The sequence below is a fragment of the Sycon ciliatum genome, chromosome 2 (genome assembly GCF_964019385.1).
Source record: "Sycon ciliatum chromosome 2, ocSycCili1.1, whole genome shotgun sequence".
In the NCBI taxonomy this organism is placed as follows: domain Eukaryota; kingdom Metazoa; phylum Porifera; class Calcarea; order Leucosolenida; family Sycettidae; genus Sycon; species Sycon ciliatum.
The window spans coordinates 8549953-8565941 of NC_088644.1; the positions used below are offsets into that span (position 1 = coordinate 8549953).

Consider the following 15989-nt stretch of genomic DNA (forward strand, 5'->3'; position numbering starts at 1 on the left):
TTCATTGGAGCGGGAAGGCAGGAAGTGTGAGCTGAAACGTTAGGGGCACCAACCTTCTTGCATTACCATATGCTGCTTGAAAGATTTCCTCCCTGTCTATACTGGGTTTGCACTATACACTCTAGTACAGAAAATGGGTATGTATCTGTGTTACATGTACTGTCCCTGACATTGTTGACTATTGCATGGGTGTTCAAGTCAACATGAACATCAGCATACGAGCCTGAGGACAATGCTCAGAATGAGGATAGCCCCCGGGAATCTATTTTCTACTTTGCATACTTGGCTACCTTGATAGTGCTCACTTCCGTTAATCGTTTTTCTTTGTAATTTTCCATTCATTTTCTGCTCTAATTCATATTTGCTTTGTTTTCCTAGCTTACTATTGCCGTGGCTGGCTCAACGCCCTTGTCTCAGGGGATTCTGTCCCTGCATTAGCTTTGCTTGTCACATGCTATGAGATTGTGTCTAATAATACCTACTAGAGGCCTCTAGCCCCAGGAAACAAGACAGTACTAGCATTTGAGGCTAACAACAACAACAACAACAAGACAAACGAGCCATATAATACTGTCTCGAATCATTCAGCCTACGCACGATGACCCAAAGCAGTTCACAGTAAAGCTAGCTCACCTCAGGGTTTCATCGGATACAGACACGTTAGCCACTGCAGTCTCTTCTTCTAGGCTTTCCCTGAGCTGTGAACGCAACAGGAATACACCGAAAAGGTATGGAAGTCCATAATAGTTTACACACAATTTATAATGGCTTACAATGTCATGCACGATATAACACACAAAAGCCAATTGTTTGGTTTTGATATTTCGCATTCACGGCTTGGACCCCCCCCCCCCCCCCTCAACGCTGTGGTTGTGTGTGTACGCCCAAACCCACACCATCCCCCAAGGCCAGTCCAAGCAACATGACATAGCAAGGGAAGCAGGAATGACTATGCCTGGCAAGAGTGAATCATTTACTCACGTCCAGTGCTAGTGTGGTGGCATTGCTGACATCAGTGAGTTCCACTCTCACTTCACCTACATAGGTTAGGAAATCTGAGACAAGAACAACAACAGCAGCAGCGGTGGCAACAACAGCAGCGGTAGTGGCAACAACAGCAGCGGTGGTGGCAACAACAGCAGCGGTGGTGGCAACAACAGCAGCGGTGGTGGCAACAACAGCAGCGGTGGTGGCAACAACAGCAGCGGTGGTGGCAACAACAGCAGCGGTGGTGGCAACAACAGCAGTGGTAGGAGAAGCAGCAGTGAACGGCAGTGATGGAGCAGCAGCAGCAGCGGCAGCAGCAGCAGTAGCAGCAGGGGCAGAGGCATTGGCAGCCGCCACAACAACAGCAGGACCAGTAGCAAGTTGAACTAAGAAAATCATTCCTTGAGATCAAAGTGTATCACCGACATCAAGTTGTCTTGCAATTTGTATAGATGCCATCTACAAAACATGTCAGCGTTCAGGTAGATAGATTTATGAAGGAGGTCACTAGCCAAACTTCATAAGCACTGCACAAACATGTACACCCTATCCTTTCACTTCATATGGACCATAACATGCTGTAATAGCCTTATATATATAGCGAACTGATAACTCTAACGAATTAACGAGAAGAAATCTGTCGTTAAAATAGAAAACGTTAGACAGAAATCGATACATATTGTTACTATTGAGCGTTGAGAATGAGTGAGAATCGTTACCTTTGATACACGTAAACTGGTCAATTTTAGGAAATCGTTATAATATAGATGCGCCTCGTTAGAATAACGGCTTTTACAGTAACACACGACTAAAAGACTCACATGAACACATCATCAAGTCTACCGGCAAATCTCACAGAAACACAGAAGCACACACACACATGTGCACACACACATCCACACAGTCTCACCGTTGCACTCATCGCCATCTCCCTCTCGGTGTGGATGGTTAGCGGAGCAGTTACACAGGAACGAGCCAGCTGTGTTGCTACAGACTTGTGACTCTGCATTACAGGTGTGGTCTGCACTGGAGCATTCATCAATATCTACACACGACAGGTAATACACAGTGATCAATATCTACACACGACAGGTAATACACAGTGCAATTCAGTCAGGTCAAGACCAAACAATGCACTGCACACAATGCACTGTACACACAATGCACTGTACACAATGCACTGTACACACAATGCACTGTACACAATGCACTGTACACACAACGCACAGTACACAACGCACAGTACGCACAATGCACAGTACACACAATGCACTGTACTACACATGCATCAATGTATACACGCAGCAGATGATACACAGCGCAGTTCAGGTCAGGACAAAACAATGCACTGTGCGCGGTGCTCCACAACTTCAGCACAGCGCAGGTTACTTTGAACACTACTTCGTTGTTTCATACCCAAAGCCAATGATTCTAGATCACGTATCTCTCCGTGTTAGCATGCATGTACACTAGTTCACGTATCTCTCCGTGTTAGCATACATGTACACTAAACTCATGATACCCGCCAGGATACTGAACTGATCTATGCTGACTTACTGGCAATATTTGCACGAAGGAACCTTTCCAGGTCCCAGCATGGCTTCATAACAAGATGGGCAATAGCTACTATCATAATTATGCAGAATCTGATTCTACATGATCTTTGGTGGTGCTATCACCAACATTTGCCCACAATTACGCTGATCTATCCCAGTGTGCTCAGAGCACACAGCTGATCTATATCAACACTTTCTATCACTGCAATCAGTGTACCAGCAGCTACAAGGAACGCTCCAATCAAAGTTTTCGTGGCCAATCGGTACTGAATTTATAAATCGTCATCCTGTGCAGTGCTTCGATTCCTAAAAATACCCCCCCCCCCCATCTAGGCAGTATACTCATTTTCTTTATCAACGAGGGGGTATTCATCACTATCGTGAATTCACAACCTTCAGATGCAACTGAGCATGGCCCATGGCTAACCTTTGCAGTGTGTTCCATTCCCAGTGAATCCGAGTGGACACGAGCAGAGGAAATCTCCAATGGTGTTGTTACACACTGCCACGTCATGGCAGTCGTGCAGTTGCGACGCTGTCTCATTGCATTCATCAATGTCTGCATCCAGGCATGGTACACACAGTTTAGAAGCAAAAATAGCTTTAAGAATACTGCAAGGGGCGTAGTAAAATCATTCTAAGGGTGCTGCACAGGACACGGTGGGGTTATCCCTGGCACATGGAGGGGGTAGCCACCATGCTTGGCAAGTGGAACAATACTGTCTTGCTGTTTTTGTGGTAAAAAGAGAAACGGGTATATCTGCTCACTGTCGGCCTTGAAGTAACATGTAAAATATGCCACTTTTAAATATACTCAAGAAATACAGCATACCGCTGTGAAACATTCTGTAACATTTCAATTATTCAGACTATCAATTAAAGGAATAAACCAACTTCAAGCTCTTTACGATCAACACGCAAAGTTTCCACTAGTGCTTTCTTCAGGTGGATACAGGCAGAAGAAGGAAGATAACCAGTATGGTAACCTTTTTACAAAACGTATAGGTGATACAAGCAGCAGCAGCAGGAGGATTTGTAAAAGCAAACACAGAACAAGGAGCAAAGTGACGATTCTCACGCACACCAAAACATAAACTCTACAGCTACGCATTCGTGATGCGCGTGCATGGAGAGGTGTGATCAGTCACGTGAGTGTCATGTGCACTGTGCCAACAATAGACAACAACTTAGAACTAGTTAGCGATGTGTGAGCATCCTAGCTAGCAGCCGGAGCCTGACACGCTGATCACACTTTTTCACATGCGCATCAACACCAGTATATAACTGTAAGAATTGTTGCGTTTCCGATAGGCTATGTGAGTGAGACACATCACTTTACTCCCTTTTTTGTTTGCTCTTGCTAGTCTACCAACTGCTGCTAACTGTTAGCACCATTAATACCTTGCATGCATATTAGTGTACTGGTTAGCTTCCTCTTCTGCTTGTATCCACCTGAAGCGAAGGCAGTGAAAGTACAATTGCGTAATGCTGATTGTAAAGAGCCGCAAGCTTGTCTTATTCTTTAGTCGGATTGCATTGTCACCTCCAGGAATAGTACTCGAATCATTGCTACTACCTTAGTAACATGTATTGTCGTCGTATTATCGCTCCCCCTACTCTCTCTCTCTCTCTCTCTCTCTCTCTCTCTCTCTCTCTCTCTCTCTCTCTCTCTCTCTCTCTCTCGCTCTCTCTCTCTCTCTCTCTCTCTCTCTCTCTCTCTCTCTCTCTCTCTCTCTCTCTCTCTCTCTCTCTCTCATCTGTAGTATATGTGCGTGCTCGTTGTAAAATAAATCAGTCCTTGTCTTGTCCCGCAATGGATTTCTGCGTGGCTTTCAGGCCAAACATAACATATTGCTGTTGTACGGGTTATACTCTTACCAGCACACTCTGGCAGTGTTCCATTCCACTCTCCTGTCTCCGAGCACGTGTGCTGGAAATCTCCTACCACTGCTTGGAATCCACTCTGGCAGGTATAGTTCACTTCACTTTCATACACTGTGGTGGAAACATTAGAAAATGTGTTGTTGCCATCGGGAGGTTGGGCACAGTCCACTATGTTGCACGTGGGAGGAGGATTTGACCATTGCCCATTGTCTTGACAAACTGTGGAGTTGAAGCCAATCAGATTGTACCCTGTGTTGCAAGTGAAGTTGAACCTGTTCCCAGAGGCAAACTGTGATGTCAGACCCTGTTGTATGATTCCATTCGACAAGTGTGGAAGAGCTGAACAACGAATCCCTGTAATGAACACAGGAGCGGCGGAATTTTGTTGCTTTTAAACACAGACACATGACATACCCAGATAGCTTTCATGATGACATTAATTTCACTTCTCTGCATACCGACTCCTCTTTTCCCCTGTGCTCAGAAAAACTCTGCAAGTAACACCAAGCAAAGCACACCCTGGCAGCATCCAAGTAGTACAGTTAGAGTGTGTATCGGTTATAGCGTGGTCGTGTAAAAGAATACACTGCCTACAAGAATGAACTCTCACGTTTTCATAATCATAACATGGCTTTCAAGTGCACATTTATTCTTACAAGCAATTTTTATCGTACAGTAGAATTTACCAGAAGGAAATAGTTTCTTACTTGAGCAAACCAGTGCACCTCCATTCCATCGGCCACTGGGCTGACATGTTAGCTGATTCAGGCCAGAGCTGGGCTGGAAACCAGGTAAACATGTATAGCTGGCTGTGCTTCTATAAACCGTGCTAGGGGCCAGCACACTAGACGTGTGGTGAGATGGTGGTGACCCACAGTTAACAATCGTACATGTTGGTGCCGTATCGGACCACTGTGAGCTACTCTGACACGTTGTCTGACCAGCTCCTTGGAGTGTGTAGCCGGTATTGCAGGTGAATTGCAATTTGTCACCAACAGTAAATCGTCCTACTGCTGGTGAGACGTGCCCGTTGGATGGCTTTCCTGCTTGTGCAGGATCGCAGGTGATGAGCGAGCATTTAGGTTCTTCCTTTGGTGCCCAATCTCCATTTGCAAGGCATGATCTTGTTGTTGGACCAGTTAGCTTGAAGCCTGCTTGGCACTCATAATCCACAGTTGTATTGAACGTGAAGGATGGATTCCCAATTACACCTCCATTGGCCGGATTGCCGGGTATTCCGCATGATACAACTGCAGCATATCCCAGGAAAATACAGAGTAGACAGATTGCAAAGCGCTAGAAGCAAATCTACCCATGCACAGCACATACCTAGCTGATTTAAATGCGCTTCATTTGTCACCGGACCTCATTGCAATGCGTGTAGTTACTCTGAGTTCTGTGATAATACCTAACAAGGTCAGAGGATCTAGCTATGTGGAGATTGAGTAATACATGCATACTGTAGAACGGGTAATTTTAGCGACGTACAAGCCTTAGCGAATTTAGCGATCGACTCATTTTCGCTAAAATTTCAAGTCGCTAATCCGTTGAGACATTAGTAGTGCACTGGTGATCCGTGAGTAAAATCGCTGCAAATCGCTAAAATAAAACGTCGCTAACCGGTTGACAATGGGAAAACGCTAAAATTAATAGTCGCTAAAATTACCCGTTCTACAGTATCTATTGGACTTGGCCAGTGGGCATCTTAGACACATGATGTGCAGCGAGAAGTCTGGTTTGTACTCTCCATCTATCTGTGACTAGGTTTCACAATGGTGCCAGTGGGATTCACAACGAAATCCTCCTTTCAAGTGAAGAGTGCCATTCACGGTGCGCACTGGGATCTCACACCAAATCCTTGTGTAGGTAATGAACTAAGTAATGCTAGTTACGCTACTGAACAGCATTCAAGAGGGTACAACCGCTCATAGCAGGAATCCACTTTCTTGCATTCACATGAACAATCGCCATTGAAGGGATCTGAGCAAACTACAATGCAGTTGTTTTATATTATCTGATGTACTATGTGTTCACTTGTTGCCATTTTGTAAGGAAACTGTGCAGTGTGTTGTAAAGATACTGTTGGGTATACAGTGTATCGCAGGCCTTCTAGTACTGTGAACCGCTCTTGCAATGTGTCTTTGTACACTTACTTTGACATGACAGTGCACTGCCATTCCAATGGCCACTGGCCAAGCAGGTCACTTGTCGCCGCCCGGAGGTCTGATTGAACCCAGGATAACAACTGTAGTTAGCAATGCTCCCATAGTCGGTGCTGGCTGGTGAGTACAACGTCGAGTTCTTGCCAGCTACAGCCGGTGGCTCTCCGCAATTCACAATATTGCATGTCGGCACAGGGTTAGACCAACGAGAATCACCTTGACAAGTAGATGTGTCTGCACCACTCAGATTGTATCCTTCATGGCAGAAAAACTTTAGTGTATGTCCCACAGTGAAGTTACCAGTCCAGGGTGTAGATAGTGGCTGGTTATACCCATTCCTTGGTTCATCGAGATAAATAGGATTACATTTGATTAGCGCGCAGATTGCCCTTTCACTCGGTGCCCAAGATCCATTAGCGAGACATGTTCTGGCAACTGGTCCCGTTAGGTTGAAGCCAGTGTTGCATCGATGTGATATACTGGTGTTAAATAGGTATGATGTGTTTCCAGTAACAGTTCCATTGTCCAATGCTTGAGGCCTTCCACACGAAACAACTGTTATCGATAGATCACAAACGAATACAGTAAAACTCTGGCACAATTACCTGTTTGTGGCAGAGAGCATTATCATGCCCTACACTTCAAAGAAGGCAGAGAAACGAGAGAGCTTGGAAGCTCAGCGCCCTACGCTATGCTTTTATGCTTTTTGCCTAGCTCATCGTACATGTTATAAGAACTGATGGAATTGTCTTTTTCCATTGATTGGCCACATCACTGTATTGCAAAAACGTTTCAATCGGTTTGAATATTATGAGTTAGGCAAAAGTATTTGAAACTCGGATGTTGAGCCATAAATAAATGTAGAAGAGAAAAGGACATATCGATACGAGTTAAGAGTAACTCTCCATCACTGTAACATGATACTATATACAGTCAGAAAGTGCAATACTAGGCACAAAACTGACAGAGTACTGAAACATTCAACGTCCTGACACCTAGCTTCAACACATCTCCGTAGCGCTAACCGACAGCCTTCCAACTCGGAAGGTTCAAGGTTATGGAAAGACCAAAGAGGGGAGGGCAAGCGCAACGAAAATGAGCAAAAGCTACAGTCCCAACGGAACAAAGAATGTCGATTGTTACTGGACGATGACGAGACCAGTACGATATTTGACAAAGCGGTCTAACTAAAATTCGAAGCAGCAAAGCAGCACACCACCCAACTTGGGTGGGTCATAAATATCAAAGATAAATAAAGAAAGGGAAGCTTTGCGAAAACGAATTGTACAAGCCGAAAGCCAAACTCCTACAGTACTCCTCATGCATGACATTGTGCGAAACGTACGTCGTGTGAAACAACTTGTTTTGTAGTCAACTAGTCCATCACAATGTCATGCATGAGGAGTACTGTAGGAGTTTGGCTTTCGGCTTGTACAATTCGTTTTCGCAAAGCTTCCCTTTCTTTATTTATCTTTGATATTTATGACCCACCCAAGTTGGGTGGTGTGCTGCTTTGCTGCTTCGAATTTTAGTTAGACCGCTTTGTCAAATATCGTACTGGTCTCGTCATCGTCCAGTAACAATCGACATTCTTTGTTCCGTTGGGACTGTAGCTTTTGCTCATTTTCGTTGCGCTTGCCCTCCCCTCTTTGGTCTTTCCATAACCTTGAACCTTCCGAGTTGGAAGGCTGTCGGTTAGCGCTACGGAGATGTGTTGAAGCTAGGTGTCAGGACGTTGAATGTTTCAGTACTCTGTCAGTTTTGTGCCTAGTATTGCACTTTCTGACTGTATATAGTATCATGTTACAGTGATGGAGAGTTACTCTTAACTCGTATCGATATGTCCTTTTCTCTTCTGCAAAAGTATTTGCAGAATTTATTGCGGATTGTTGTTTCTCTAATAATCATCTACTTTTGTTTTGCTCCTTCTTAAATTTTATCTCCTTATATTGTAAATCAACAAATTTTGGCCGATGAGAAATAGAAACCTCTCGATTTGAGAGGTTAAGATGCACGTTATTTCCGACGTGACGCGCAGTTTCACGTCAAATTTGAAATCGATCGATATTTTTGCTCTCACATGCATCCATTGCTCAATCATGCATCATTTGCCTATATGACAAACGTTGGCCTGCGATTTACTTTGGCCGGTTGGTGCCGAGCGGCGAAATCAGCGAAATTAAATCGCCAGCGAACATTAGTTGATTTTAATACAGGAATCGGATTTTCTGGTCTTTTTGTAGTAATACATGTACCGTTTAGGCGCTGCATCTGCGCCTTTGATCCTAGAGGGTGGTGGCGTTCCCACGGCGGATGCGGAAAACTCGGCTTCCAGCCGAGTCTCACGCGAACCGTGAAATTTTTTTTTTTTTTTTTAATCATTGACCTGTTGAGCCAATGACGACGCCGAATGCATGGTTGCCTGTGGAGCACATTACATAACTTTAAAGTCTCCTAAAATACGTATCCTGTCCGACGGCAAAAGAGGCTGCAGATTTAGTTTTTCTGCGCGTCGACGGGATGTCTGCGACGCGAAAGTTCAGCTCGCGTTATTTGGCTCGCACGTCGAAAAAATCAACGCGAGTGACCTGCTGCTCACGTCGAAATTTGGACATTACATAACTTTACAGTCTCCTATATAAATACGTATCCTGTTCGACGGCAAAAGAGGCTGCAGATTTAGTTTTTCTGCGCGTCGACGGGATGTCTGTCCTGACGTTTACTGGGACCGGCGCTGACTCTGCCGATCACGGGCGTTCTGGACTCGACGGGATGTCTGTCCTGACGTTTCCTGGGACCGGCTTAGACTCTGCCGATCACGGGCATTCTGGACTCAACGGGATGTCTGTCCTGACGTTGCCTGGTACCGCCGGACTCTACCGATCACGGGCGTTCTGGAGTCGACGGGATCTCTCTTCCGACGTTTCCTGTGACCGGCACTGAATCGCTCGTTCACGCTTATTTTGGAGACGACGGGATCTCTCTTCCAAAGTATGTTTATGCTGACGCATCGTATCACCTAATCGGCGTCTATTCTAATTTAATTTCCTCCTCGTCTCCCTATTTCTTTCCAAATCCCACTCTACATCAGGGAGTCGTATGCGTAATACGACGAATATTGGTACGGTACGGGACAGATACAGGAGCCCGCAAATATTGTGGACAGCTGTTATGTACAATCCTGTAGAGCCTTTGTAGTCACAGATACGGGACAGATACGGGACAGATACGGGATAGCGCCAGGCGTGACACAAACAAACAAACAAACAAACACACACACAAATACCAAACGAGAGAGCTTGGAAGCTCAGGGCCCTACGCTATGCTTTTATGCTATTTTGCCTAGCTCACCGTGCATGTTATAAGAACTGAGGCAAAAGTATTTGCAGAATTTATTGCGGATTGTTATTTCTCTAATAATTATCTTCTTTTGGTTTGCTCCTTTTTTTCTTTTTATCTCCTTATACTGTAAATCAACAAATTTTGGCTGATGAGAAAATTAGAAACCTCTCTATTAGAGAGGTTAAGATGCACGTTATTTCCGACGTGACGCGCAATTTCACGTCAAATTTGAAATCGATAGGTATTTTTGCTCTCACATGCATCCATTGCTCAATAATGCATCAATTTCCTATATGACAAACTTTGGCCTGTGATTTACTTTGGCCGGTTGGTACCAAGCGGCGAAATCAGCGAAATTAAATCGCCAGCGAAAATTAGTTGATTTTAATACAGTAATCGGATTTTCTGGCCTTTTTGTAGTAATACATGTACATTGACCTGTTGAGCCAATGACGACGCCGAATGCATGGTTGCCTGTGGAGCACATTACATAACTTAGCAGTCTCCTAAAATGAGTATCCTGTCCGACGGCAAAAGAGTCTGCAGATTTAGTTTTTCTGCGCGTCGACGGGATGTCTGCGACGCGAAAGTTCAGCTCGCGTTATTTGGCTCGCACGTCGAAAAATCAACGCGAGTGACCTGCTGCTCACGTGGAAATTTGGACATTACATAACTTTACAGTCTCCTATAATACGTATCCTGTCCGACAGCAAAAGAGGCGGCAGATTTAGTTTTTCTGCGCGTCGACGGGATGTCTGTCCTGACGTTCAATGGGACGGTGCTGACTCTGCCGATCACGGGCGTTCTGGACTCGACAGGATGTCTGTCCTGACGTTTCCTGGGACCGGCTTAGACTCTGCCGATCACGGGCGTTCTGGACTCAACGGGATGTCTGTCCTGACGTTGCCTGGGACCGGCGGACTCTGCCGATTACGGGCGTTCTGGAGTCGACGGGATCTCTCTTCCGACGTTTCCTGTGACCGGCGCTGAATCGCTCGTTCACGCTTATTTTGGAGATGACGCGATCTCTCTTCCAAAGTACATGTATGTTTATGCTGACGCTGTTTATGCTGACGCATCCTATCACCTATTCGGCGTCTATTCTAATTTAATATCCTCCTCGTCTCCCTATTTCATTCCAAATCTCCCTCTACATCAGGGAGTCGTATACATAATATGACGAATATTGGTACGGTACGGGACAGATACAGGAGCCCGCAAATATTGTGGACAGCTGTTATGTACAATCCTGTAGAGCCTTTGTAGTCACAGATACGGGACAGATACGGGACAGATACGGGATAGCGCCAGGCGTGACACAAACAAACAAACAAACAAACACACAAACAAACAAATACCAAATTAAAGCTGTGTGGACCCTGGCTAGCGCCAGACGTTACTGAAGTAACGTCTTCTGCATAGCTACGGGAATTAAAGCTGTGTGGACCCTGGCTAGCGCCAGACGTTACTGAAGTAACGTCTTCTGCATAGCTACGGGAATAATGTTGATTTGCAACACATGTTCTGTTGCATAAACTGAATATTGAATTAATGTTTTTCGTAAGTTATAACTTCTGAGTCTAGCAAAACTTGAGTCCAGATGAACAGAGGTACTGCCGAACCGTATATTGCGGTCGTTTGGAGACTCGACAGGGCACGGACCAGGTAGGTCACACACACGCACACACACACACACACACACACACACACACACACACACACACACACACACACACACATACACACACACACACGCACACACACACACACACACATACACACACATACACACACACACTTGTACTTAGTGCTCGCTGACAAAACTGGTCACGTGGGTCTCCCCGGGAGAGGGGAGAGAGACTCAAAAGGAATCTTGGAAAGATGACTCAATTGGCTATTGAACCGCCCAACAACCGACACCCCCTGAAATCCCCAAAACTCTGGGTGGACTTGAAAATGATCCCACTTATGGGCTCACCACACCTCAGTAAGTGGGTGAGGACAAGGTGCAGAAAGGGATTGACGGCATCAGGGTATCCGTCCTGGGATCCAACTGCAGTTACCCCTGCCCCCAGTGAAGGTAATACTTGCTACTAGTGTGGGTGGCTAAATCAGAGTGGATCTGATATAAGCTTCACTAGCACCGTTGATTACACAAGAGTTAATCTAGCCAGAAGCAGTCCATGGTTAACAGGTATGTATACTTCAAACAGAAAGTATATGAACCCTGAAACCAACAAAGGTGGCAGGTACAACATTACACCTTCAAGTAGCCGAGCCCGTTGGCAACAGACCCAACACAATCAGGCATAAGTGTACCCACCAACCGAACTAGCCGGCACACACACACACACACTCCGTCCTTCCAACTCAAAGTTTAGGATTACGTACTGGTGACAGTGGCATCGTAGAGAGTAATAAGTTGGAATTGGAATATTCTTACATTGGGTTCCCATCACTTGGGCTGACCAACACACTACGATTGTGTTCTTCTATGAATGATTTTATCACCATATGCACTGAATATTGTGGAGGCCTTATAAGATGACTATAGTCAGCTGGGTCGCCCCGTAAGATGAGAAAGACTCATCAACAGCAACAATAATGATTTGCACCTAGTCTGTATACAGTGCAGCTTTTCGTCCTTTGTGCTTCAGAGCAGCAGAGAACGCAGGACGAACACTGCTTCTAGCATATTCACCTCAGCCTAACATTATGACTTACTTGCACAGTGCAGTGGATTGCCACTCCATCGGCCTGTTGACAGACAAGTACGATTGTAGTCCCCAGCTGATTTCCTGTACCCTGTCCGACAGCTATATGTGGCATTACTTTGAAAGACGGTTCCTGTTGTGCTAACAACGGAGGAATCAGTGCCATCCAGTGGCATGCCACAATCGACTATTCTGCAGTGAGGCACTGGATTAGACCATAGCCCACTAACTTGGCAGGTAGTTGCATTAGCACCAAGTAGAATATACCCCGGTGAACAAGAGAACCGCTCTTCATGATCAACAGTTAGTTGGCCTGTGACGGGAGAATATGAAGTATTTCTTCTCACTTCACCTGTTGTATTGAGAGTTGGACAAGTAATGATATAGCAGTTCTGCTCCTCTACGGGCTCCCAGATTCCGGTCGCTGCACAAGTTATCTGTGATGGCCCAGTCATATTGAAACCAGGGTTGCAGGAGTAACTGACGGTTGCATTGAACACAATGCTATTATCACCACTGACTGTTCCATTTGGTAGACGCCGAGGATGGCCACATGAAATCACTGCAGATGATAGACACGCAGAATCATTTTGAAAAGCTGTGATAACGATCTTGAAGATCATGCCAATGCTAACATGTCTATTAGTGATGCAGCGAAGGGTGTTTCCCTCGAACGAATATTCTCTCGAATATTGCTTTGACGAACGAATGAATATTCTATATTCTTCTGATGTGTTTCAATCACTTCACTCAATCAGACCCAACATTCATGTTGCATACAGATCACATTGATAGTCAACAACCACTGTGCAAAGAGCAGATTTTACCGTCTAAGAACAAGCTTCGAAGTGCTCAGAAGATAATTTCAAAAGGTTACAATATCCTCCTTAACACTGTTCACTGATAACAGTTGGAGCTAAATAACACAACCAAAAAGTGCGAATTTCGAATGATTATTGAATGTTGCTGCCTGCCTTCGCATATTCTTTCTGGTGTCGGTATTCTAGAACTATTCGAATAATTCGAATACTCCTTGCATCACTAATGTCTATACATGTTTTTTTTAGTTAAAGTCGACTCCTGGTATAATGAACCAATGTGGAGGAGAATTAGTTCTTTGTAGCCGAAGTTCGCTCTAACAGAAATGCACTCAAACTTTACAAGCGGAAAGTCATGACTTTCATGCGGCCCATGGCTGTATGAGAGCACTTGGTTCACAATCGGCCATTTGATATGGTTCGTTGCAAAGGAACAATTTTGTCTGGGTTCAAACAGGGACATGAGCAACGGTTCTCCATATCATGAAATTCGCTATGTGCGTGCTCGTTATACGTGGGTTAGACTACTAAGTATATCCATTTATCTGAGGGTATGGTGGAACATCCAAACGATTCCTAACTCCCAAAAAGGAGCATAGATGAGATTGGTATGATTGTGCAAATATAGGTAAACATCTATAATATTGGACGCGGATGGAGAGCCCAGGATAAATTTACAGAAAAGAATAGGACCACGGAACAACAAGTTACGCTATAATGTCCATTAGCATCCCCCCCACCTCACAACAGAGCAACAGTATGTTGGGTTACGCCGGGAGTGCCGATACGAGCAACTGGTTAAACTATCGAGCAAGCGTATGATGGCCCCGCTTGGAGCCGCTAGGTGGCTCGCAGCTGAGCCGCCAACTGACTCCGCATGGAGCCGCCAAATGACTCCGCCCAAATGCTAAATATATAGGTATGCGGAAAACCAGTTGAGAGCATATATTTCATAAATCGGCACTCCCGGAACGGGCCATAGAAGTTAGAACAGTTACCCGTGCAGGCTGTAAGCAGCTCAAGCTAGTCAGAATTTGATATCAGGGGCTGAGGCCATTGCCGCAGCCACCCAAGCCTTGGCTGCAGTCGGCGTACGAATGTACCTCAGGCAGGCGTCGCTCTTCCATCTGCCCGCCTCTCTGATTACGGAGTCTGGCAGCCCGGCCAGCGCTGCTGTGGTGGCGGCACCTATCCGGAATGAGTGGCCGGCATACAATGCCGAGTCAAAGCCGCAACTGGTGAGCAGCATCCTCACAGTTGCCGTAAATGCCGGTCGTGATAGAGGCTGACCATTACTCAGCACAAACAGGGGCCGGTCCGGGCTGGCCGAGCTGCGTGTTCCCAGCAGGTATTGGAGAAGCGCGGAACTGCACAATACGGGGCGATGCTGGGCCTATTGTTATGGTTACCCCTCGGCCAGGGTCGGTCTTGGAGGTGCGGAGGAATATGAGTGCTGCCCCCTGCTCGAACTTGACGTCGCGACGACGTACTATGCTGGTAAATTCCGCGCATCTCAGGAACCCATAGAAAGCACTCAGCATGGCTGCAACATAAAGACGTTTATCACTGTCATTCAGGATAGTGCAGCGATGACAGGCATCAACCAGTTGGTGCACCATATGCACTGTGATTGGCAACCGGGGACGAGTGGCTGAGTTCCCGTGGCAACGGTCTATGCCTTTCAAAACTCGGCCCAGTAGCCAGGTGTCGCCCAGAGGGTCCGCATGGCCCGCTTCTAGGTGCAGGTTGCGTACAGCAGACAGATACACACGAATAGTACTGGGCTGGACTGACCTGGCTAGGTAGGCAGCAAACATGCTCAGTATAACATCAGTGGCAGGAAATAACGAGAATTGATTGAGAGAGCAAAATTGTATGTAGCGGCTTTCGCCTGCGTGATAGGTGCGCCGAGTGTTTGGGGCGATAGCCTGTGATGCATAGTAAGCTACATCAGCTGGTGCGGCAGACGGGCCGTGTCTGCCTCCATTCCAGCTGACGGTGCTGCTTTGCGAAAGTCCTGCATGCAGAAACGAGAGAGACGATCGGCGATAGTGTTATTGGCTCCTGGGATATGCTTAGCAGAAACAGTGAAATTGTGCCCAGCGCATACAAAGAACAGCTCCCGCAGCAGAACCATCAATGCTGGAGATGGGGAGGTGCCGGAGCGGATACACTCCACTACTACCATGTTGTCGCAGTGAATTAATATTCGCAGCTGAGGCCACTCGCTTCCCCAGGTACTGCAGGCTGCCACAACTGCAAACAGCTCTTTCCAGTCAATGCTATGCTCTGCTTGGCTGTCTGTCCACCTGCCCTGTATCCATCGGCCGGAATTGTACGCGCCCCAGCCAATGGCACCACTTGCATCGGTGTATAGTTGCAAGTCCGGGGACGGCGTCCAGTTGGGATGTAAGAAGAACGACCGGCCGTTCCACTGGTCCAAGAGCTTGAGCCACCAGCGCAAATCTTCGAGGCACTCTTCAGAGAGCTTGATCCGGTAATAGGGCTGCTGGTACCGGCTGGCAA

At 46.1% G+C, this 15989-nt stretch overlaps 1 protein-coding gene across 5 annotated transcripts in view; it reads right to left on the minus strand.

The window, feature by feature from the left end:
* LOC135808534 (mucin-2-like) overlaps window positions 1–15989 on the minus strand; it is a 71350-nt gene that overhangs the window by 16156 nt on the left and 39205 nt on the right. For 2 of the 5 annotated variants that reach the window (XM_065321732.1, XM_065321733.1), the window contains 8 exons: window positions 12656–13207; window positions 6581–7144; window positions 5135–5677; window positions 4422–4781; window positions 2971–3102; window positions 1898–2032; window positions 982–1055; window positions 634–698 (listed from right to left, as the gene is read on the minus strand). In XM_065321732.1, the coding sequence (XP_065177804.1) occupies window positions 634–698; window positions 982–1055; window positions 1898–2032; window positions 2971–3102; window positions 4422–4781; window positions 5135–5677; window positions 6581–7144; window positions 12656–13207 (2425 nt within the window). The remainder of the gene's footprint in view (window positions 1–633; window positions 699–981; window positions 1056–1897; window positions 2033–2970; window positions 3103–4421; window positions 4782–5134; window positions 5678–6580; window positions 7145–12655; window positions 13208–15989) is intronic. The other 3 variants (XM_065321734.1, XM_065321735.1, XM_065321736.1) reach the window with 2 other exon arrangements.